The sequence below is a fragment of the Symphalangus syndactylus genome, chromosome 21 (assembly GCF_028878055.3).
Source record: "Symphalangus syndactylus isolate Jambi chromosome 21, NHGRI_mSymSyn1-v2.1_pri, whole genome shotgun sequence".
NCBI lineage: Eukaryota > Metazoa > Chordata > Mammalia > Primates > Hylobatidae > Symphalangus > Symphalangus syndactylus.
Window position 1 is genome coordinate 80,478,538 of NC_072443.2, and position 24,655 is coordinate 80,503,192.

The 24,655-nt window shown below is 42.3% G+C and overlaps 1 protein-coding gene across 10 annotated transcripts in view; it reads right to left on the reverse strand.

Annotated features, from left to right (window-relative positions):
* The window catches only part of ATXN7 (ataxin 7), a 144,288-nt gene that overhangs the window by 70,653 nt on the left and 48,980 nt on the right, over nucleotides 1-24,655 (reverse strand). For all 10 annotated transcript variants that reach the window (XM_063630786.1, XM_055259972.2, XM_063630784.1 and 7 more), the window contains 2 exons: nucleotides 24,306-24,623; nucleotides 24,004-24,072 (listed from right to left, as the gene is read on the reverse strand). In XM_063630786.1, coding sequence (XP_063486856.1) covers nucleotides 24,004-24,072; nucleotides 24,306-24,612 — 376 coding nt within the window. In that variant the 5' untranslated portion in view covers nucleotides 24,613-24,623. The remainder of the gene's footprint in view (nucleotides 1-24,003; nucleotides 24,073-24,305; nucleotides 24,624-24,655) is intronic.

Genomic DNA, 24,655 nt, shown 5'->3' on the forward strand with positions numbered 1-24,655 from the left:
CTACTAAGCCTTTGGTCTATTTTATTTTTGTTAACATATTTCTGTCCTCCCTCATTTTTGAAAAACAGTCGACACACTGCCTTATTGACGTCCGTGCTTATCAGTAATGACATGGCCATATCTCTGCAAACAGTTGGTTAATTAATTTGTACCCCCATCTTCTGGCAGCCTGCCTATGCAACTGAACAGCAAAAATAATTACACTAGGCTAGGCAGGAACATTTTCACTCTTGTTTTTTAGACTTCTTATCATTGAGCTTGTTGCCTTTCTTTAAATGAGTTTCAGTTGTAGAACACTTACAAATTAGATGGTGGTCATTTGAAAATGACAATGTTTTCATTCTTTACTATAGCTTGAATATTCCACTGGGACTGAAAGGGGCAGACTAGAAAATGGACCAACCAGTCAAAGGTACAAAATATGGGCTGAGTAGAACCATGGATAAAGAAAAATCAAGCTGTATTCAAGGGGAGATCATTATCTCTTTCATTATGTTATAATCTGAGGTTAAATCTATCAAAAAATATTTACCTAGTACCTATCACAGGCAGTTCCCTCTACTTTCCTACACAAAACCATATGTGAGAAAGTCAAACAGGAGGTTATTAGGATCCTGTATGCCCCACCTCAAATCACAAAATTTCTACTTAGACCTCACCTTTGGGACTCAGTCTGAAGGGATATATTTCTAGCACTTGAAAGGTAAACATGACAGTCTTTTGACTAGCGTTAAGACCACCTAAGATATAACTGAGGTCATAACTTACTGCATGTCTAATGATTTTCCTCTTTCTTGATTTTATAGCAGGTTTCCATTTTAAGGGAGGATTCAGTTGGCTATTTTAAAGTCAGCTAATATAATCCTTGAAAATTTCACAGACACCACATGGAGGCCAACCAGTTAAGTCCTACACAGTAAGTTGTGTCACTGATGTTACCACAGATGGCTGTTTCAACCAGATGAGATAGCTGGCTTGCATTTAGGGGCCTTACTGTATGAAAAAAAAAATCCATATAATTAAATACCAGAATCACAGGACAATGTGATGCTTATAGTTTGAGAGACTTGCAGGAATTGAGACTGAATAAGGGAAAAGCGACTAACGTTCCACAATTATTTGTGTGTTTACTATGTTGAAGGTACTTTCTACATGAAAATATGGTAGTGAGCAAAACCTTGCCCTCACGGGACTTGTATCTTAACATCTTAGTTGATTCATACCTCCTACTCCAAGCATATTTCAAAACAATATGCATTGAATGACTGGTAAAATTAGCCACACTATTTTTCTTTCTTTACAGCATATAGTACAATTTGCCTAAGCTAACAACACTTAAGATGCAACCCTGCTACATAAGGTTCGACATATCTGCTCATCACCAGCGTCTGGACATTAGTTTGTGCTGTATATTCACTTTTATCATGAGCAAAACGCAGTAAAACGATCAAATAACCACTCAAACTCATTGCTGAAAGGGCAAAACAGTGACTATTGAAAAAAACACTGTTGGTACTAATATCATCATGTGAAAGACTGTACTGTTTGTTGTCCTGAGCTGTATAAAGGTCCAAACCATATGAAAGGCAGTTTAAGGGCATCATCACAGAACACAGGAAAGTGTAGACTGTTCAAAAGTTTGAAGCAGTATGTTCCAGTCACTGAGCTCACTACTGGGGAAAAAAAGGCACAGTATTATAGCCTTTGCCCATAAGGAGCTTCCAATTCAGTTGCAAAGCCCAGATATTCACAGAAATAACACATTCCTTAATGTCAAAGCTGCCATCGAGTGTGTGTGAATAGCTTTGGGGGAATAATTTTTTTTTTAATGTACCCTTAAATGTTATAATCCATTCTGATTTCAGAAATACTAAAACAAGAGAAAAGTAGGCATCTTGGAAATAAGATTATACAGAGCAAGGGCTACTTTGGGACTTCATAGGTGCCACTATGCAACACCAGTGAAACTCAAGATAGGGAGACAGTGCTCCCCTTGGTAGCCACCCCAAATAATAATTTAGTTACTGCAGGGCCACAATAATCTCAATAAGTGATCTCCTCCATAATGTGACTGTTGAGAAAGGAACTAGCACTCTTTCAATAGTGGAAGAGCAGCAGCATCAACACTCATTCATTCATTCATTACCTTTACTAAGCACCTACTATGCAGTAAACACTGAAGAACATTTCTACATACCAGGCACTGTGCTCAGGGCTTTCTATATATAAAAGTTGTGGTTTTAAAGCAGGGACAATTTTGCCCCCAGGAAACACTGGCAATGTTTGCAGACAGTTTTGGTTGTCACAACTAGAATCCAGTGGTAGAGGCCAGAGAGGCTGCTAACACACAGCAAGATTAACTACTGTAATCCTACAATGCACAGAACATTCTCTCACAATAAAGAATTATCTGAGTCCAAATGTCAATAGTGTTGAGACTAAGAAACTCTACATTAATTAAAGCATTCTCATAAGAGCCCTATGGGGGAGACACAATTCAAATCCATGCCCACTTTGAGGAAACTGAAACAAAAAGGTGTTAAATAACTTGCCCAAGGTCTGTGGTAAGTGCGGTAGGGACTCTAACCCAGAAATCTGATGCTGCTGTGCAACAAACATTAAGTTCCTACAAAATTCTTGGTGATTACAGGAACTCAAGAGAGGAAGTACTTTAAAAACTGAGTCACCACGACATAATACTCCTCAATTCACTCTCTATTCCTTCAGTTCCCATCTAGAAATATTCTCTTTCTGCCTCTCACCAAGAACATCTCTTTCCTCGTGCCCTACCCCTATTCAATTTTGATCTCTGGAAAAAAGTAGGATGACTGTATGATTTCTCCACCCATGGCTTAGAGTGGTTCCCATAAGCATAAACAAAAACATCCCCTGCCCCCAAGAACCCTGAAAACCAGCAATTCTATCCCTCTGTGAATCTTCTTCCCAGAAGCGGCAAAACATCAGGACACTGTGCACCAAAGAGGCCAGACTCTATCATAGCCTCCGAGTAGGCAGGAATGAGTAGGCTGTGGGAGGTGGAAGAGGCTGCCAGCTGGCAAGAAGTATGAAAGGACAGGACACAAGGGGGTGGTTTCAGACTTCCCCAGCTCCTGGAGGAATTGTCTTTGGCTTCTCAATAAGAATACAGTGTCAGCAATTAGCTGCAAAGGAGTTAGGCCAATTGATGATTCTAAAAACAATAATGAAAATAAGTAGCTTTTTAAGTACAACATTTGTGATTCAACCAACTACACAATTTCCAATCACCACTGTTTTGGAAAACCCAGGGTCATATCTTAAAAATAAATAACCATACTAGCTAATTTCAAAAAAAAAAAAAAAACACAACAACAGAAAAGAGAAAATCAACTAGCCACTCCCTCCAACAGGTAACGACAGTTATGAAGCATCAACTTGACTACCCATTCAGCAGGATCCACTGCGCACTCCCTTATCGCCCATTAAATGTTATATAACAAACTACTTTGCACAGGTTTCTTTCAATACCTAGTAGAGAATACCACTTAATTGAGAGGGATACAAGGGACATTACCACAGGGATATTTTACTTCCTTTTTTTGCAAAAGAAAAGTAGCTGAAACTATAGTCACTTAACATTGTTTCCTGTTCAACCCCAAAATCTTGTTACAAGATATATACTTCACTCATCACAGACTTTCTTGAGGGAGGCAAAAACAGTTTTTGCCTTTGAGACTGTGGAGGCCAGGGCTTGCGGAGTACACGAAGAAAGTCAACAACAAGGTGGTAAAAACTGCACCTCAGATTCTGTGTGGATTAAAAACCTAACGTCCTAGGTACTTTCAGATTCTCAGATGAAGAACATTATTATAACCAGGAAGCCTTCAATTAATTCTTCCTTTAACAGCAACACTGACTACTTTGAAGGTCAGACTGCATTTTAAAATCACAGGGCTCTAAGTTTCTACAGGACAGAAAACTGTAATTTCAACAGCCCAAAACTTGAAGAAAGGGAGACACAGGAAAAAAAGCTAGAGCCTGCCAGTTCCTTAGGGAGAGACCAGAGAGAAAGGAAACATGTCCCGAGCCGTAAAACATACTTCTCTGTCATCTAGATAGACCTCTGACACCTGAAACTAGTAGAGGCTTTTTGGAGGGCACTTTGACATTACCTCTTTAGATATACTCTTAAGTTGTCCGAGTTTACTTACAAAACAAGCAAACAAAAGCCTCACTACTGCAAATAAACTTGTAAAAATAACTGTAGGACTGTTGGTAAAAGCAGCAACACTGCCAACAGTCTGTATGTCCATCCATAAAGGTCAAGTTTAAACAAGAATAGCACACCCATAATACCAAAAACTAGGTGGTAGTTGAATAAAATTAGACAGATCTATCTGTGACGACATGTTAACAATCTCCCTATGGCTGAACACAAAACGCAAGCAGCAGATATAAAACTGGCCCAGAGGCCTGTGGAAGCTGCCTGGAAGAACTACGGCCTAAGCCCCGATCTAAGAGATGAGAAGTAACTTTCTTTTTGTTGGGGAAAGGGGTCACGGGAAAGGAGCAGAGGGAAATTGTCTGGGAAAAGGGAAAGCGTACCTACACAGGGACAGCACATAACCTGTGAAAAAGCCAAGGAGTTTAGAGGCTGTGGTGGCCTTGGGCAAACAGAACATTGTCCACCAGCCACATTAAGTAGTTTTACCTTTACCCTAAGGGCAATGGGAATCAATGAAGTCATTTAAGCAAGAACAAGACACTATTATATGAGAGTATTAGAAAGATCACCCTGGCTGCCACCTCAAGTCCTAAAGTCTGTCTCCCATTTGCCCTTAATTTACAAATAACTTCAGTTCCAAAACCTCAGGTAGGACTGAAATTTTTTTGTCTATCTGAAATGATGCATGCCTATGTGGTATCACTATGACAAAAAAATGTTCATCTTCTCAGCCTGGCCTACTTCTGACTCTTAACTTTTAATGCATCCAAAATACTGTACATTTCTGTAATTAATATGGCAGAAAACACAGCAGTGAATGCATTAAGCAAAACAAAACATTTAGAAACCAAATTAACTTTTTTTTAAATTACCTTGAATATGGGAACCTGAACAAACACCTGCTTTAAGTACAAGTAAAATAATAATGGAAATTTGTGATGATCTTATTAAAAAACACTCTGGATATTCATTGGTGGTGCTAAACACTACTGGGTCATGAGGGCTTTTGAAAATCTGTTGGAAGGTATATTTTCTCTCCCTAGAAAACTGTACTCATGTAAATATGGCCAATATTCCGCACATATGGATGAAGTGATGCAAGGACCTCCTACTGCTCAAATAACCCCAGTCTGAGAATCCCTGATTTCAAAGCCCACACCCTCGTCCTTCCTGTGTCTACTTCCAAATTTCAGGCTTCTCTTTCCTTTGACACAGTTTTATCATCGTTATAACTTACATCTGCCACCCATGTCACCTAAATGACATGGGAGACACTAGAAGAGAGCAGCATTTAATGTAAACTCTTTTCCTAAAGTAAAAGTTTCAGGAGCAGTGGGGCAATGTAAAGAGGGTATGGGTGAAGACAAAGGAGATCACCTAATACAGAATAAATACAGTCAAGGGTATTAGAAAAAATAAAAAAATAGATGGCAATAATGTTCCTTTTTTCTGAAGAGAAGACAAAAAGGCCATAAGGAAACAGGAACACTGGATCAGACCTGCAGCGGCCTCATTAGCCAGGGGCCTTCAGTTTGCTTTCTGCAGCAAGAGAAAGTCCCTAAGTGTCCTCTATGGCCTCCAGGGGCTCTCCCTGAGCCCCTGACAACCTAGTCAAGACCAGACACACTATAAGCATAGATTCCACACATGGGTATCCACAGCTATTGCGTACAAAACCTTTATCAGAGTTATAATCCAACTTGGGGTAATTAAGCTTCATGCTTTCTCCTCTACTTTTTTTGGGGGGGTGGTGCTTACAAGTTAGTAACAGCAAGAAGATCAGCACTAGAAACAATAAATCTGCAAACTTCTGCTGTAGGCTGGATGTGGTGGCTCTCGCCTGTAATCCCAGCACTTTGGGACACCGAGGCAGGAGGAATGCTTGAGCCCAGGAGTTCAAGATCAGCCTGGAAAACACAGTGAGACCCTCTCTTAAACAAACAAACAGACAAAACTTCTACTGTATATGCCATTAACTCCAGCGTTAAGGGTCTCCCTCTTCTAGATCCTTGTGTCTCACTTCAGTTTTTTTAGCAGTTCTTTGAAACAGCATCATTCTACTCTCCCAATCCACATACCGCAATCAACAGCTGTATTTAACAAAATCAATGCACAAGTTCTTATTGTATCTTCACAGAAGTAGCCACCTGTCTAGTGTCCTAAAACTTGGTGTAAAAATTCTTCAGCAGTACATTCGAATCCATTAAAAATTTTGTAAACTCGCTGGGCGCGGTGGCTCACGCCTGTAATTCCAGCACTTTGAGAGGCCAAGGCGGGCGGATCATGAGGTCAGCAGATCAAGACCATCCTGGCTAACACGGTGAAACCCCGTCTCTACTAAACATACAAAAAAATTAGCCTCCTGTGGTGGCGGGCGCCTGTAGTCCCAGCTACTCAGGAGGCTGAGGCAGAATGGCGTAAACCCGGGAGGCAGAGCTTGCAGTGAGCCAAGATTGCGCCACTGCACTCCAGCCTGGGCAACAGAGCGAGACTCCGTCTCAAAAAAAATAAACTGTAAACTCTGGGATTTGAAAAAGATCAAGTGGCTATTCTTCCACTCTGGACTTCTCTCTTCATTTGACAGTGCCCAGATACACACAGAATTATGGCCAAGGCCTTCCAGGGAAAGCTGTGGAGGGGCTACACACAAAGGGATCCTATTACAAGATATTTTCATCAGGCAAATAGGAATTTGAGTAATGATGCCAAACCAATAGCTTGCAAGGTATATTCCCTACTCACTCTCTAGTTACCTTCTCACAAAACTGACAGCACTTAAAATTTCCTGGGGATTTGGGAATAAAAATAAAAAACTTATCTTTTAAACTATAAGGAAAATCTGTCTCTGAACAGGGGCTGGTAAATTTTACCAAATCAAGCATTAAAGCCTGACCTCTCAAAGTCCTCAGCACTATTTCAGAACCATTAAAATATATATCAAGACCTATTTTTCATGTTAAAAAAATTATGGCCTATTTAGTCATGACCATTTCAAAACCCTAGATTCCTGCCAAAGACTACTGGGCAGGTAATTCCTAGTTCCTGTGGATGGATAAGGGAGCCTCTCAGTCATCTCTCCACTACTTGTCAGTCAGCTCACTGGCAATACACAGTGTGAACCACTGCATGATGAGCCAAGGACAGGGTTCTGCGACAGGCTCTGCGGTCAGAAACAGCAAGCTGGCCTGGTCTTTGAGCAAACTCCCATCGGCCTTATGCCTACGCTGACACACACAGGTAAGGCCACAGTAATGTAACATAACCAAGTCTAAAGAAAATATCTGATGAAAAGTTCTGTCCTTTGTTGTTGTTTGAACTTATTTCCTTTCTGGGTAGCATTACCACCCGGGCAAGCAGAGAGGGGGATGAAAGAATGACAGTTCAGATCAATCTACTTAGTTACTTAATATCAACCAGAGCCTTGCTTAATGGGTACGAGTAAAAATTAACAATTCTAATTTTCAAAAGAAGGACAGGCCAGGTGCGGTAGCTCACGCCTGTAATCCCAGCACTTTGGGAAGCAGAGGCAGGCGCACCACGAGGTCAGGAGATCGAGACCATCCTGGCCAACATGGTGAAACCCGGTCTCTACTAACAATACAAAAATTAGCTGGGCATGGTGGTACGTGCCTGTAATCCCATCCCAGCTACTCGGGAGGCTGAGACAGGGGAATAGCATGAAACAGGGAGTTGGAGGTTGCAGTGAACTGAGATTGCGCCACTGCACTCCAGCCTGGCAACAGAGCGAGACTCTATCTCAAAAAAAAAAAAAAAAAAAAAAGGAGAGAAAGCTTCCTGGATAATCTTTGGATTACAATGATTTCCATGCATTATTCTAAAATGTTGGATTAGTTGTGTTTATCTTCTCAGATGTAGACATTGCCCTAAGTGGGTAATAAATACACCATTTCCCATTTAGGTTTAATTTCTAAATTGTTTTCACTTGTCTCAACTAACAAACTATTAGGATTTGCTTTCTCAGAGTTAACCATTTCTCCACCATGCATTCTACAAACTATATACCCTATAGAGTTTAGATTAACCCTTACGTGGACTAACATGCACACTCAAGCCTCCCAAAGGTTTTAGGCCCAAGGTCCTGAGATAATCCATTTCCCCCTCTCCACCAGAACTTCACTACTGCTGCTATTACCTAAAACATTAACCAAGCAAATTCCCTGATTTTAAACTGCTCTCTGGAGTGCGCCTGATGCTTTACTCATTTACCAATAAATAAAAGCCTATTCCTGTTGTCCCCACAAATGTCAGCTCAACATGCAGAAATAAGCCACTGCTGAATTGATAAATCAGGGAACTATCTGGCTATGGGGTGAGCCAGACCAGGAATCGCAGCTTTGCCACTCATAAGCAGTGAGATTTGGGACAGCGTAACTTTCCTGAGCCTCAGTTTCCTCTTTGAAACGGGGCTACTATAAATACCTGCTTCAGACTACCGTGGTAAGGACTAAGTGAGGCAGTGTCCATGTAAAGCTCTTTACTCAGTGCCCGACACACACAGTAAGTGCTCAAAGAATGAGAGCTATTATTATTACTACTACTTTCTACCAGGTATTGTCTAAGATGTTTAATTTTTTAAGTTACCAATTACTTTTCAAAAATATCTTGGCACTCAAATAAAATGGGTATGCAACCACATAGCTATAAGGATTTGTCATGTGTTCATAATTCTTGATTGCCATCTATCTAAATGCTATATATAAGTAGCTTTTTTTGGTTTGTTTTTGAGAAAGGGTCTCGCTCTGTCACCCAGGCTGGTGCAGTGGCATGAAGACAGCTCAATGCAGCTTCAACCTCCTGGGCTCAAGTGATTCTCCCACATCAGCCTCCCAAAATGCTAGGATTACAGGCGTGAGCCACTGCGCTTAGCCTTCAGTAGCTGTTTTTACTTTAGAATTACTAGTGAAGAAAAAAAGAGGATCTTTGTGAAATTTCTACAGGCTACCCAGCACTGATGAATAAAAAAATTAATTGTTGTATTTGTTACCCTAGCGTAACTACAACTAAAATGAGAAGAATATGATTCATGAATAGATTATAAACTCACATAACACAGATTATTTTCAGCAACAGCCACCAGCTTTTAAGAAAACATGTACCAAACAACAACATCCTTTGAAGAAATAGCCATCGCAGCTGACAGTTAACAATGAAAAGCTCACCAGACATGGGGCTAAGATAAGAGGAACAGAAAGTGTAGCATTTAAAATCTACAGCAGACACCAAGTCTGTCTCCAGTACAGTAGTTCATCAGAGTGGAAAGAAAAAGGCCTAGAAACAGAAATAAAGGGAAGGGAGAAAATAAATATCCTATTCAGAGGCTGAAAAAATCACAGAGTTTATCTTGGGAAAGAAAACCCTGGTGATGTAACAGAGGGATTCAACCATACTGTCATTTATTTGTATATACCAGCTATTCCAAAACCATTTCTCTCTCCACAGCATATTGTTAATCAACCAAAAAAGAATACCAGGACGTTGGAACCAAAGACGAACCACACTCTATCACCAACAGGGGAGTGTTATGCAGTGAATGTTATCTCCCTCCTTCAACAAGAATTATTATTAGTGGGTGCTCAATACTGTTTTCCCCCTCAGGATCAACTGTGAAAATTAGCCAAGACCTATGTAAACACTTGTCATGATAATTCCTTCTGCCTGGCATTTATACCCCAAATCTAACAATAACAGCATCTTTCAGCAAGAGTGATGGCTTGGTTTATGTTGACACCAGAAAGCAATGGATATCTTTTGATAATGGCTATAAAGCAATATAGAGAGTGATGTGGAAGACTCAAAAAGGTGACTCCTACCAGAAATACATTTGACCCAGCAATCCCATTACTAGGTATATACCCAAAGGATTATAAACCATTCTACTATAAAGGCACATGCACATGTATGTTTACTGTAACACTATTTACAATAGCAAAGACTTGGAACCAACCCAAATGCCATGAATGATAGACTGCATAAAGAAAATGCGGCACATACACACCATGGAATACTATGCAGCCATAAAAAGAATGAGTTCACGTCCTTTGCAGGGACATGGATGAAGCTGGAACCCATCATTCTCAGCAAACTAACACAGGAACAGAAAATCAAACACCGCATGTTCTCACCCATAAGTAAGAGTTGAACAATGAGAACACATGGACACAGGGAGGGGAACATCACACATTGCAGCCTATTGGGCACTGGGGGGCAAGGGGAGGGAGAGCATTAGGACAAATTAAAAAAAAAGGTGACACTTAAGTCTAGCCGGTTTAGAAGAAACCATCAGGGAAGAGGTGTGGGACAGCAGGAGAAGCAGTAGCCCAGTCAGTGGGAAGAGCATATGCAAAGACTGAGCAGTGGGAAAAAGCCCAAGTGCAGCCTGTGGGCAACAGTAAAGGATTTGGATTTTCAGTGGGCTACAAGGCCCTGTATGATCTGCCTGCCCAACTCACTCATAACCCTTCAGCATCTGACCTTTTCCATTGCACTCTCTCCACACCGGCCTCTCCAGCCACTCCGCCCCCTGCTGTTCTTCAAAACACCAGGTCTTCTCCAACCAGAGACTTCAGATTTGCTGTTCCTTCTGTGTGAAAGCTCATCCACAATATGCACAGGACTGAAGCTCTCACATCCTAAAAGTCATGACTCAGAAAATCCCTTCTCACCCCATTTAAAATTGTATTTCCCATACTTTATCTTTTTCCAAAACACTCCTTACCACCTGCCATATACTTTTCTTTAACTCGTTGTTGTTGCCTGTCTCCTCCACTAAAATAAACCTTTAGAGGGCAGTTCTGTTTGCTGCTGTTTTTCTGAAAATGAGAACAATACCGAGCACAAAGTAGGTGCTCAATAAATGTGTTGTATGAATGAACAAAGGCAAGCAAATAGAAACCATTAAAGGGTTTTACCAGGGAGAAACAATTCATTTTGATTCATTTGAGTGTATAAGTACATTTTAAAATTCCACTTCCTCCATTTATCATTACCTAGAAACTTGGGGATTTCACATTAAGGTGGTGGCTACATGCCCAACTGGCCCTTAACTTTAGCTACCACCAATTCATTTCTACAATGCTACCATAGTGATCTTTCAAACACATCCACTCCCATCTCCTCCACTACCTACCTGCCAAGGCTGCACAAGTTCCAGGCTCCCACACACCGATGCCCCAGCCTCACAAGCTGCTTCCACACCAGACTGGTTAACTCTCTAACTCTCCCCCTTCACCTCTTCCAGGAAGCCTTCCTTTCCTGATCTCTACTTCTTCACCCCAGTGCTCTGACAGGATTCCACCTCAAGTTGCTGAGATTTCTGATTTTCTGGGCACACACTCCCACTATCCAGGCCTTGCTAGGGAGTTTAGATTTTCTTCTAAGGGTGCTGGGAAGCCTCTGAAGCAGCAGTCCCCAATCTTTATGACACAGAGACCAGTTTTGTGGAAGACAATTTTTCCACTGACTAGGATTGGGGGGGGGGTCGGGGGAACCTCAGATCATCAGGCATAAGAGTCTCATAAGGAGTACGCAACCTAGATCCCATGCATGGACAGTTCACAACAGAGTTTGTGCTCCTATGAAAATCTAATGCCACTGATCTGACAGGAGGTGGAGCTCAGGCAGTAATGCTCAGTCCCCCACCCCCACTTACCTCCTGCTGTGTGGCCTGGTTCCTAACAGGCCATATGTGGGTACTGATCCACAGCCGAGAAGTTGGGGATCCCTACTATGAAGGATGCATAAATGTCTGTTGTTACTTAGCTGTATCCCTGTATCCTTGGCCTGTATACTTAAAAAGGAAGACAAAACTCTTCCTCTTACTGTCAACAGATGATCTCCCAACTTCCCTCTGCCTTCACATAAATGACAAGAACGAACTAACCATCTTATTCCACAATTCTACATCCCTACCTGCAATTGAATCCACATGCTTTTCCTCTCATCAGAATGTGATAGTCTCTGATTCCATCCAAAACCAGCCTGTCCATGTGGACTCTGAGTTGCATCTCCTTTTTCCAACTCAAGGTACTATACTTGTGATTATCAATTTTTGTCACATGTGACCAATTATCCCTTACTCTTGGATCATTCCCAGTGGCAGACAAACATTCCCTAATACTATCCAAATAAAATAAAACAAACCTCCTCATCATTCCCTTAGATCCTTTACCCCATGTCTTCATCCTGCTACTGCCTCATTTCTCCCATTCCGTTTCAAAGCGAAACCCTTTAAAAAGCTGTCCATACTTGCCCTCTCCACTTCTTCAGCTCGGGCTATCACTTCCCCATACAATGAGGGATCTGCCCCCCCAACTCTCCAGATTAAGGTCATTAATGACCTTCATACTGTCAAAGACAGAGATCGATTCTCTGGCCTGACTTTACTTCACAGCAGCAGGTAACACAGACCATCACTCCTCACTTAAAGCATGGTCTTCTCTCCTCCCAGATTCACCACCACCACACTAATCTGGTTTCCTTACTGCCTCACCGCACAGTCCTCCTCACCCACCCACCACCTCACTGTGGAGGGACCCAAGGCTCAGCCCTTGGCCCTAATGGATTCTTTATTGACACTCCTATCTTAGGAAACAAACCTAGGTCCCACGACTTTTCATGTCCTCTGTATGTTGAGGATACAGACTGACCCAGTCTCCACCCCAGGCTGCTCCACCATGCTCCAGATTGTGTATTCAATTGCTGACACCACAGCTGCACATGAATGCCCAGTAAGTACGTCAAAAGCAGTGTGGCCAAAATCAGAGCTGCTGACCCTTAGTCTCCCACATTCTCCAGCATTCCTCAGTTCACTAAGTGGTACCATTCAGTTGCTCAAGCCCCAAATCCCAATTCTTCTATTTCTCCCTCATCCACATCCAATTTTTCATCAAATCATGTAAACTCCACCTCCAAACATATCCTCAACAGGATAACCTCTCTGCATTACCACTGCCATTAGCAAAGTCTAAGCCACTATCACCTCTAACCTGGTCAGCCAGTCCTTCCACATATTAGCCGGTGATCTTCACATGAATTAGATCATTCCCTTGCTGAAGCTACCCCTAACCACCAACTATCCTCCCAACTTTCATTACACTTAAATCCAAATTCCTTTCCTTGGCCTCTGCAATCTAACCTTGTCAGCATTATTTCCCTACATTCCTCCCCCTTCCCTTCTCAGAGTGCCCCTTCCAGATGATCTGATGGCTGCTTCTTTCTTTTTTACTTTTTGAGACAGGGTCTTGCTCTGTTGCCCAGGCTGGAGTCCAGTATGTGCAATCACAGCTCACTGCAGCCTCGACCTGCTGGGCACAAGTGATCCTCCCACCTCAGCCTCCTGAGTAGCTGGGATTACAGGTCACCATACCCAGCTAATTTTTTTTTGTAGAGATGGGATCTCACTATGTTGCCAAGCTGGTCTCGAACTCCTAAGCTCAAGTGATCCTCCCACCTCAGCCTCCCAAAGTGCTAGGATTACAGGTGTGAGCCACCACGTCCAGCCTGTGGCTGCTTCTTTCTCAGCATTCTGGTCTCAGCTCAAATGTTAAATGCTTAGAAAAGTCTTCCTTGATCATGTTAGTTAGAATCCCCCTAACCCCAACTCATTAGCCTACTTTGACTTCACAGCATTCAACAGTCCTTGGAAATATTCGTGTATTTACTGTGTCTCACTTCCCTAGAGGGCTGGGGCTCCATTTGATTTGTGTCACTCTATCCCCAACACCCATCAGAAAACCTGGCACTTAAATATCTGCTGACCAATTGCCTGACTTGGGAGTTAGGACTGTGCTTTCTCACCTTCTGCGGAGTTGTATCCTCAGACTCTAGCCTAGCATGAGGCCCAGAGAACATGGGATAAAAGCTAAATGAGTGAAGTTAAGGCAAAACAGTCAGAGGATTCTCAAGGCAGTAATCACAAAATAAACAAAATACACTGAGGCCTACTAAAGGACACAGCCTGAAACTGGTCAGAAAGTGAAATGACCAGGTTGGCAAGTTTCAGTTTTGCTTACCAGTAACTGCCCAAAGTAGTTACATTGGTGTCCTTGATCAAGTGTGATTTGCCCTAAGTCCAAATCCTGTAACTGAAAATACAAAATTGGCCCAGAGTGGGATTACACAGAATGATGGCTTCTGTGTTCCATACTTCTATTATTAGTAAAATCTTTACAGTGAGCATGTATTAACTTCTGTAATAATTTTTTCCATTAAAACTAATCTTTCTATATAGTTTCCAAAAAGAACAAGGTAATTTAAATGAAGAACTGCTAAGTTAAAGTGGAAATTTCCAAGAACTGAAAAGCCAATTTTCTAAATTCCCTCTACAGGCAAAAAACCCCCACGACTATCACCACGCATTAAAAATATCATGTAAGTAGTATCCTCATTTATCTTTCTGATCCACTCCCCACCTTCATGATGACTTTATTCCGTTGCCTATAATTTACCTTTTTTTGCCCAGAAAAAAGGCGGTTTGAAATTCATTACAAGCAGCAGCATAAAGAAGCACAAACTACAGGCTTCCAGAAGATGAGCAAGTACAACTCTGCACAAGCAGGAAAAAGTAAATACCCACATCATGCTTCTCTCTGCAAATCAAAGAGGTGGCTAAAGGAGGAACTAAGAAATGTCACCTCCCACTTCCCATTTTTACTAGAGTCCAAGAAGGCATGAAACTGGGGTTTGGGCATGATTGCTCATGCCTGTAATTCCAACACTCTGGGAGGCTGAGGTGGGAGGATTTCTTGAGCTCCAGAGTTGGAGACCAGCTGGGCAACATGGTGAAACCCCGTCTCTACAAACAAAATACAAAAATTAGCTGGGCATGGTAGTGTGCACCTGTGGCCCCAGCTACTCAGGAGGCTGAGATGGGAGGACTGCTTGAGATCAGGAAGTGAAGTCAAGGCTGCAGTGAGCCGTGGATCATGCCACTGCACTGCAGCCTGGGCAATACAGCAAGACTCTGTCTCAAAAGAATGAAAAAGAAAAAAAAAAAGAAAACAAAACAAAAAGAAAAAAACTGCGGTTCATTTGCTACACTCTGTCATCCTGGGCATGCCAGAGTTTCCTCTCACTGCCTACACCTTGCCTGCTAAAGCAAAACTGGCATTTCACTTTCTGCTGCTCTTCCGACAGTCCTGGCTGATGACTTGATTGTGACAATGTGCTTGTGACACTGTGCTTTCATTATTGATAACCTGCATTATATCGTTTAATTCTCCCAACCCCTATTAGTTACTAGCATTATTCTCATTTTATACCTGAGTCAAGTGAGGCTCAGTAAAGCTATGTAGTTTCCTTCAAATTGCTTACCTACTAGAGCTTAGATTTGAGCCCAGGCTTAATTCTAGAACTGGAGTTCCCAGAACTGCCTCTGTGTAAAGCTAACTTCTGCAAACTTGCCATATGGAACCTCTTTTCTGCATAGCACCAACCAAGAGCACACAGAAACAGGGTTCCCTGGAACACACTTTTGGAAATAATGATTTAAAGCTATGGTACTCAAACACCAAAACAGATACTCTTCTCTATGAAGACCATAGTGAAATGAAAAAAATAATGACAATGTAATATGTCTTTCCTAAAGTGAAACTTTTTCACAATTAAAGGACTGTCCTTTATTCCAAAACAATGTTCTCATACTTTTTTGAGGGTAAGTACATATAAATTGCCAGCAACCATATGTCTGGAGTCCCCAAATTATTTCTGAAGCTTTCTTGTTTGAAATATTAAGCCTGGGGACCACCGGTTAAAAGCATTACCTTTTTTTCTGTTGCATGACTGGAGTTCAAGATTATGGAAAACATCTGTATAACCTGGGAGGGAAATAGTTTCTGTTTTAAGATTGTGAATCTAATTGATAATGAACTAGTGCTTTTTCCTTGCCATATGCTTACATACAAGACAAAAAAACATTTCATGCTAGCAGGGTCTTTATTACAAAGAAGAACAAGAATACTTAATCTAGTTTTACGTTATGAGTGGCTGAAATGCAAAAATCGTTCTTCTTCTGCTCATTTATTATAATCCCTGCTGTACAAGATGAATATAAATGTAACCCTCTGCCTTTTTCTCAAAAGTTCAGTAACTCCAACTGCTAAGTCTACTAACAGGCTTCTTTTTTTCCTTAGAAGTCAAAAAATACTTTAATAATCAGAGGGGCACATTTATTAGAAATACTGCCAGAAAAACTTTCAACATCAATGTGATTAAAGGCAATCTTGCACTGAAATGCTATTTAAATAGTGAAATTTCACTTCTCCCTTTCTAAAGGAATTTTTTTTTAATGGCACAAATCCCAGATGATTGTGTTTGCTATCTGCTGCAACCTTAGCTTTCATTTAATCTTTTTTTAAAAAGCCAATTACTTCTAATGCAAACTGCACATACTTCCCCTCCCCTTCAAAGAAAAAATTTTATAAAAGAACAACTAAATACAACACACCGACTGTTGTAAGGCACAGCAAGGAAAAGGCTCTGATATTTTTACTTGAAAAAAAATGGCTTTTGGTAAAGGTCAGTATTTCTAGACAAGGATAAGAAAAACAAAGGTTAGGGTGACCTGCTGAAGCTCATGAAAAGCCATGCACATTCTGGAAAGTGCTCGGAACAGCAGAATGGTTAAGCATGTGAGCAGTGGAGTAGTTAGACAGATCTAGGTTACAGGGCCTCTTACATGCTCTGTGATCTTAGCGAGCTACCTCACTTTGCTGAGTCGTAGTTTCCTCATCGGTAAAATGGAAATAATGGTGATACCTAGATCATAGGATTGTGATTCATAAATACCTCATACTTCGCTCCTGAGATTAGAGTATACAAGAACCAATCAAAAGTGTAAATTGGACACAGCTTGGGAACCCCATCCTACTGTGCATATGGAAACATGTGCATGGTCTCCATGAATTGTGAAACATGAGGGTTCAGAAATTCAGCATGGATTGTGCCAGGTGTTACCTTCCAGTAAGCACAAAACTGTAAAGATATGGGGCCTAAAGAACACTGTCTGCCTTCTTCTCCAATCAAAATGCAGATTTGTTTCCCAGTGAATTCTTCCTATAACTCCTAAGACCTATAACAAGGCTTCAGCTTCTTTAAACCAGCCCAGGGGCAGCGATACTGGAGAATTTGAATGGAAATTCCATGAAAGTTCTGGACTCTTTCTCCTGCATATTTACATACCATGAGGGGCTTAACAGAACTCAAGCACCATTCTCATGGTCCATGGCTCTTGGAAGCTGGGGCAATAACAGCGCTATTCGTGCTCTGTATGTGAACTGCTCCCAAACAGCTGTATGCCATAAAAAAGTTACACACCGGGGACTGTTGTGGGGTGGGGGTAGGGGGGAGGGATAGCATCAGGAGATACACCTAATGCTAAATGACAAGTTAATGGGTGCAGCACACCAACATGGCACACGTATACATATGTAACAAACCTGCACGTTGTGCACATGTACCCTAAAACTTAAAGTATATTAAAAAAAAAGTGACAGTGAATGATAAAAGTGGACAAAGACAGCAACCTTCTTATGTGAAATCTTTCTACTCTCCATTATCTCCTTCTAACTCAACATGTTTCTTTAATATTGAATGAACTCTTGGTTTAAGACTAACAGATTTTATTATTTTGAAGATTCTCCCCTTCAAAATAGTTCAAGAATAATAACATCGCATTCTGCAATTCTGCAGATTGGGTTTCCTTTTATCAACCAAGGAACTCATCAGAACAGTGGTCAGCAAACTTTTCCTGTAAAGAACCAGATAGTAAATGTTTTGGGCTTGGTGGGTCATACGGTCTCTGTTGTGTGTAGTCAACTCTGCTGTTCATTGTATGCAGCAAGCAGCCATAGACAAGTAAATGAATGCCCGTGGCTACGTTTCAATAAAATTTAGTTATGGACACTGACATTGACGTCTCATATAATTTTCACATGTCATGAAATCTTTTGAGTTTTTATTCCAACCAATGCAATGCAAAAACCATGCAGGCAAGATTTGGCCCACACGCCGCAACTGGGGAAAAGTCCCCGCTACAGGAGGGTCTTTCTGGGTCTCTGGGGGTTCGTGCACCTACGGGTTAGTGAAGAGCTTACAGGGAAGGAGTCACGCGCAGGAGCTGTCAGCAAGGACACTGCCCACTGTCACGGCCACGCTGATTCTCATCTATGGAGGTGTTTCTTAAGTGTGGCCAATCTGCAACCAAATCACCTGAGTGCTCCTTACATGTGCATTAATGTTCAACAAGCACAAGGTGATGCTGAGGCAGGGAACTTGGATTTTGCCGATTCCTGTCTGAGGCTTGGTTTATATCTCCACGTAAGATATAAGCAGACTGCAAGTACTGTCATCTGCAGAACCTTTACACACCCACAGAGAGGATCAGGAATGGTAGCCTGACTTGCCTCAAAAGAAAGGTGCAGAACACAAAAAGCCTCCATTCTGCAGGAAATAAGTTGAAGTCCATGTGAGCAGAAAATAAAAACCAAAAGAAATGATATGCTTCAAAATAATTCACTGTGAGGAGTAGGGGAGAGGTGAAGCAAGATTGGGCCATGACTCATTATTTGTTCAAACTGTGTGATGGATACAAGGAGGATCATTAAAATATTTTCTCTACTTTGTATGTTTCAAATCGTCCATAAGAAACAGTTGAGGAGAAAAGCAGACAAAAGAAACCCTAGAGAAAAATAGAAATGCTCTCTACTTCAGGAAGAGGATATTATACCTACAATGTAGTTCCTTTAACAGTAAAATACTTCACAAACACCTATTTGTTTTCCATGAATTAACCATGAACCATTTTTTTCCCCTAGGAAAGAAAAAAGGTAGTACTCTGTTGACCCAGTCTGTGTTTACTGAGGCTATCCAACTCCCCAGCAAGCTTGTTTTGGTTTATTTTATTTTATTTTTTTGAACTCTAGTTGCCTACAGGTGCTAACCACGCACTTTTCCATCTTGCCCCAGGCTCAATCATGTTCAGGTTAATTATGACAACGAAATCACCTGTCATCAAGTGTGGACTTCACACTGGGTTGCTATTCTACTTCTTTGCCTAAATATCAAAGATAAGAGAGGTGATGTCCTGTCTGTACCCTTTCTGGAAAGTGTAAATGGAGCACTATATTAAAGACAGAGCAACGAAAAGTGCTGAAAGCTTCTGGCCTCCCCTGGGGCCATACAGCAACACCCCCTAAACACACAAACACACAGAATACTATCTTCTTTTGGAGTCACAACACAATGAAAAATTGGTCATTTGAACCACACACTAGAGTGACTCAATTCAATCTTCCTAGTAGCTCTACTTATTCACTTTTGGGGCAAATATTTACTGAGCACAATGGTGTGCAGGAGCTGAATATGCCTTCATCAACAACACTCCCGCCTTCAGGGAACTTACTCTCTAAACAAGGAGCCATCACATAATGCAGAGTTTCAAATGCTGACGTGTAGAGTGCAGAAAGAAAAAGTACAGAGTACTTTGATACCATACAACAGTTAGAGAAGTTATGAACAGCTTCCCAAAGAAGATGTCATTTTTCCCAATACCATTGTTGACTCCTACAATGACACCATATAGGTTTTAAAATCTGCTGTGCAACTAAGGCATTTAAAGTTTTTATTTCTTAAGGGTCTCTAAATGTTCAGGCACTAATATAGAAACCCTAATCAGTTATTAGTACCAATTAATTCAATCTAAACATAATTTTGTTAAGTTTCACAAATCCAAAATTTGTGGAAGTCCGGAATTTCACAAATCACCTTGGGGAAAAAACAGTAATTTGTCTTTTGAGTTTAATCATTTCGAAAACGTCAACCGGGCGCAGTGGCTCATACCTGTCATCCCAATACTTTGGGAGGCCGAGGTGGGTGGATCACTTCAGGTCAGGAGTTCGAGACCAGCCTGGCCAACATGGTGAAACCCTGTCTCTACTAAAAATACAAAAAGTAGCCAGGTGTGGTGGCAGGTGCCTGTAATCCCAGCTACTTGGGAGGCTGAGGTAGAAGGATCGCTTGACCCAGGAGGTGGAAGTTGCGGTGAGCCGAGATCACGCCTGTACCATTGCACTCCAGCCTGGGTGACACAGCGAGACTCCATCTCAACAACAACAACAACAAAAAGTCAAAATGTATTACCAATTTCTTCCCACCAAAATTAATCATGCTAACAACTAATATTACAAATTACAGAACAAGAATAAGGCAATACAAGAAGGCAAACAAAACTAGGTTGACCTCTGAGCAATAACCAAATTTTGTCTTAACATTTGCCTATCTGTGCTAAATGGCAGAAGAGGGATGATACACTACCTAAACCACAAATAATTGCCCTCCATCTAAATCAAGAGTTCCAACCTTCTGCCACAACATTAACCCTTGGGTAGTCTTGCCTTGGGTAGGTTTACTACCTAAACCACAAATAATTTCCCTCCATCTAAATCAAGAGTTCCAACCTTCTGCCACAGCATTAACCCCTGGGTAGTCTTGCCTGATAAGAGTTGGTCAAAGTAATGTGTTACAAGAAGAAAAAGTGAAAAGAAAAAACAGGCAGAGAGCCTAGCTCAGCAGTTTTGAATTTTAGGGGTGGGGACATGTAAATGATCCTTTTGAGAATCCAAGGGAAGCTGTGAACACCTACCCTAGAAAACTGACATATTATTTTGCATACAATTTCAGGGGAACTACAACCCCCTGAAGCCTTTTCAAAGGTCACAGATTAAAAATTCCCGTACCTAGAAATATAGAATTAAGAAGTCAGGTTATCAACAGTCGAAAGAGTTAAAAGGAATTAGTGTGTACTGAGTCATTCACATGTTACCTAATTTAATTTCAACTCCTACAATAACCTTGGGAAGTAGGTAGTATTACCTTCCAAAGAGGCAAAGTATATTCAGAAAGATGAAATAACTAACGCAAGGTTAAGCAGCTTTCTCTCACATCCAGGCTTTCTAACCCCTAGGTCCGAAATTGCACACTGGAGAATTCAAGTCAAGCGCATATTCCCAGAGATATTTCAAGATGAGTTTCTGGCGGGGGTGGTCGCTCATGCCTGTAATCCCAGCACTTTGGGGAGGCCGAGGCGGGTGGATCACCTGCGGTCAGGAGCTTGAGACCAGACTGACTAACATGGTAATGAAACTCCATCTCTACAAAAAATACAAAAATTAGCCAGGTGTGGTAATGCATGCCTGTAATCCCAGCTACTAGGGAGGATGAGGCCAGAGAATCACTTGAACCCAGGAAACAGAGGGTGCAGTGAGCCGAGAACTTGCCACTGCACTTCAGCCTGGGCAACAGAGTCAGACTCCGTCTCAAAAAAAAAAAAAAAGAGTCGCTTCTGACTTCCAGTGATTCACTCACATGATCAATTTATCTACATGTTTCTTCAATTTAACAAGAGGAATCAGTATGGATTTAATTTCAAAACATCTTTTCTTGGTAGCTGATAATTTTAACCAATGAATAATAGTCTAATAAGTTTTGATAATATTAAATGTATTTTCATTTCTGAAGCGGCCTACAATGGTGTGTTAGGAGAACATAAAGGTCCACTGAGTGAGTGCTGGACATCCTCAAACTTGGATTTTAAAATATCCCCAGATAATCCACAAAGTCACAAACAAAGGAAGAACTGACTGAATTTAAAACTTCAGTCTCAACTCAGACAGGTGTAAGTTCCAAGTGGCCTGGTAGCTACAACATCCTCTAAATGGTTAGAGCAGCTTTAAAAGGGGGAGGAGGGGAATCCTTAAAAAACACTAACAAGGGCCAGGCACGGTGGCTCACACCTGTAATCCCAGCACTTTGGGAGGCCGAGGCAGGTGGATCACGAGGTCAGGAGATTGAGACCATCCTGGCCAACGTGGTGAAACCTCCTCTCTACTAAAACACAAAAAATTAGCTGGGCGTGGTGGCCCGCCGCCTGTAGTCCCAGCTACTCAGGAGGCTGAGGCAGGAGAATCGCTTGAACCCGGGAGGTGAGGTTGCACTGAGGAGGCGGAGGTTGCACTGAGCCAAGATCGCACCACTGCACTCCAGCCTGGCTACAGAGCGAGACTCTGTCTCAAAAAACAAAACAAAACAAAACAAAAAAAAAACACTAACAAGATCCATGTCCCTTTTGTACCTCAAGTAGGTAGTTTAACGTCTTAGATCTTCATGGAAAACACGCTGATGAAAGCATCCCAACAGAAAATAATACATATAGCAAAAATTAGGTACAGTCCCCTTAATTTGGTTGGGTTCCTGTTCAGCTCAAGGCACCCAGTGAAACATTAATACTTAACTCATCCTTTACAGCAGAATTATTGATAATTACAATCTTGTTTTCACACAGATTTAGAAACCTTTTATGGGATATGTATCCACACCCAGAGAAAGAAAACTAAGAGCAAGAGTAGGTCAGATCCTCTAAAGCTCTACTCCAACTGCTTACTATGAGAGTTGCCACCTAGTGATTTTAATTTTTTAAGCCCAGGCAGGCTGCCAATTCAGCACTAAAACCGGACTAGCAACTGATTTTTCCTATTGCAACATCATCAACAAGTCCTGTGCTTTCCCTTGCTTTCCTTTACCCTCAAATAGCAATTCTCATTTTAAAAATCAACTTATTTGTTCTATAATCTGTTCCAATTGGAAGCTCTCAGCGGGCTGTCACTGGTATTACTCTTCCTCCGAGTGCCAAGAGGCTAACGAGCGGCCAATTCAAAAAAACCGAAACAGAGTTAAGTGAAGAAAAAGCAGGTGTGAAAAGCAAGAAGGAAATGTGAAGACAGTAACAATGGGCAAACTTTGGACTTAAAAATGTTCCAGTTGCCAAAGTTCTACCTACTTTCGGGCCAGAGACAAAAATTCTGCAAAATAAATGGCTACGAGTGAGAAATAAAATTGCATTCGGGGACTATAAACTCAGTATTCCGGGTCAAACCTCACTCACAGCCTCGTCCTAACTCACTGAAAGAATAACTTGAAACTGAACCCGAAGTTCACTGGACTTCAGAAGTCCTTTCTGACCACGGTGTGCCCAGGCCTAGTGCAGGTATTAGACAGCAAAAGCTGACTATTCAAAGAAAAAGAACATCTCAAGAAAAAGTCTGACAGTTTCCAGATACCTGGCCTGATTTTCATTTGGAGGCATACCCTATTTCCCCAGTGTATCTTTTTACCAAACAGTTTAAAACTAACAAATAATTAGACCCTGATTTCACCAGCTACGGGCAGTAAAGGCTTGTTTGACCAAATAAAATTCTGGCTTGCTTTCCCCCGTGATCTTGGCAGCTCGCAAAAAAACTGACCAAATTGCACTCCAAGTTATGATGATCTTTTTGTAGCATCCTCAACTTGTACCTTAAATCCTACATAAATAAGACTGCATAGGTAAAGCATCATCTTTAAGTTCAAAATTCGTTTCGATTGCCAACAGAAAATGTCCCCTAAGCATTCGTGGAAAGGTTTCAAAGCTGAGAATTCCTTCCTCTACTCGTGTTTCTCCGTAAGGAGGTCAGAAATGCAGAGATCTAGGTTAAACTTCCCGCCGGTTCCCAGCGCTCATCACCAATGCTGCTGCTCCTGCCTGGTCACAGAAGGATTCCGGACACTCCTTATTACAGCAGGCCCCCAAACCAAACTTTCTAAGCGCTCTGCCCCCTCCCTCCCTCCTCAGGCAGCATCTTCGCAGGCACGGGGAGTCGGTATGGTGGGCTGAAGTTCCCGGCCCCAGTGAACTGTCAAGGAAACTTCCCAGGGGTTTGCACAAACTCCATCAGGGGGGCTGGACTCACCTTCCCGACAGAGCCCCATGACTTCGCGGTTTTTCCCAAACTCCTTGTAACTTTCGTCCAATTCTGTCCCTAGGAGATATACACACACAGGAGGAGGGGAGAGGCAGGTCAGTGGCCGGGAGTGTGACGCACACTCACGCACGCACGGGGTAGGTGTGGGCACCTCCGCGTTCCGCAACCCAGCAAACGACAGCATCTCTGCCCCTCGAGGGGGCGGGTCACAGGAGGGGGGCAGGGGGGAGGGGAGGAGAGAGGAGGGGGTCGCGAGGGGGTGAAGGGAGGAGGAGGGTGTGGACACTCACCGTCCTTCCCAGGAAGTTTGGAAGCCTCAACCCACAGATTCCACGACTGTCCCAGCATCACTTCAGGACTGGGCAGAGGCCTGCGCTCCCCGACCGTCGCCATTGCGGCGGCCGAGGTGGAGGCGGCGCCGGGCCCGCCGTCCTCTGGCCGTGGGCGCCGTGGCGGCGGTGGCGGCTGCTGCTGCCGCTGGGATTGCGGAGGCTGCTGCTGCTGCTGCTGCCGGCCGGCCGCGGCCGCTGCTCCGCCCGCCGCTGCCGCCGCGCGGCGCGGCTCCCCCCTGACGTCATCCGCGGCCCGCTCCGACATTCTTTCCGCTCCTACAATGTAACAAAAAAAAAGGGGGGAAAGA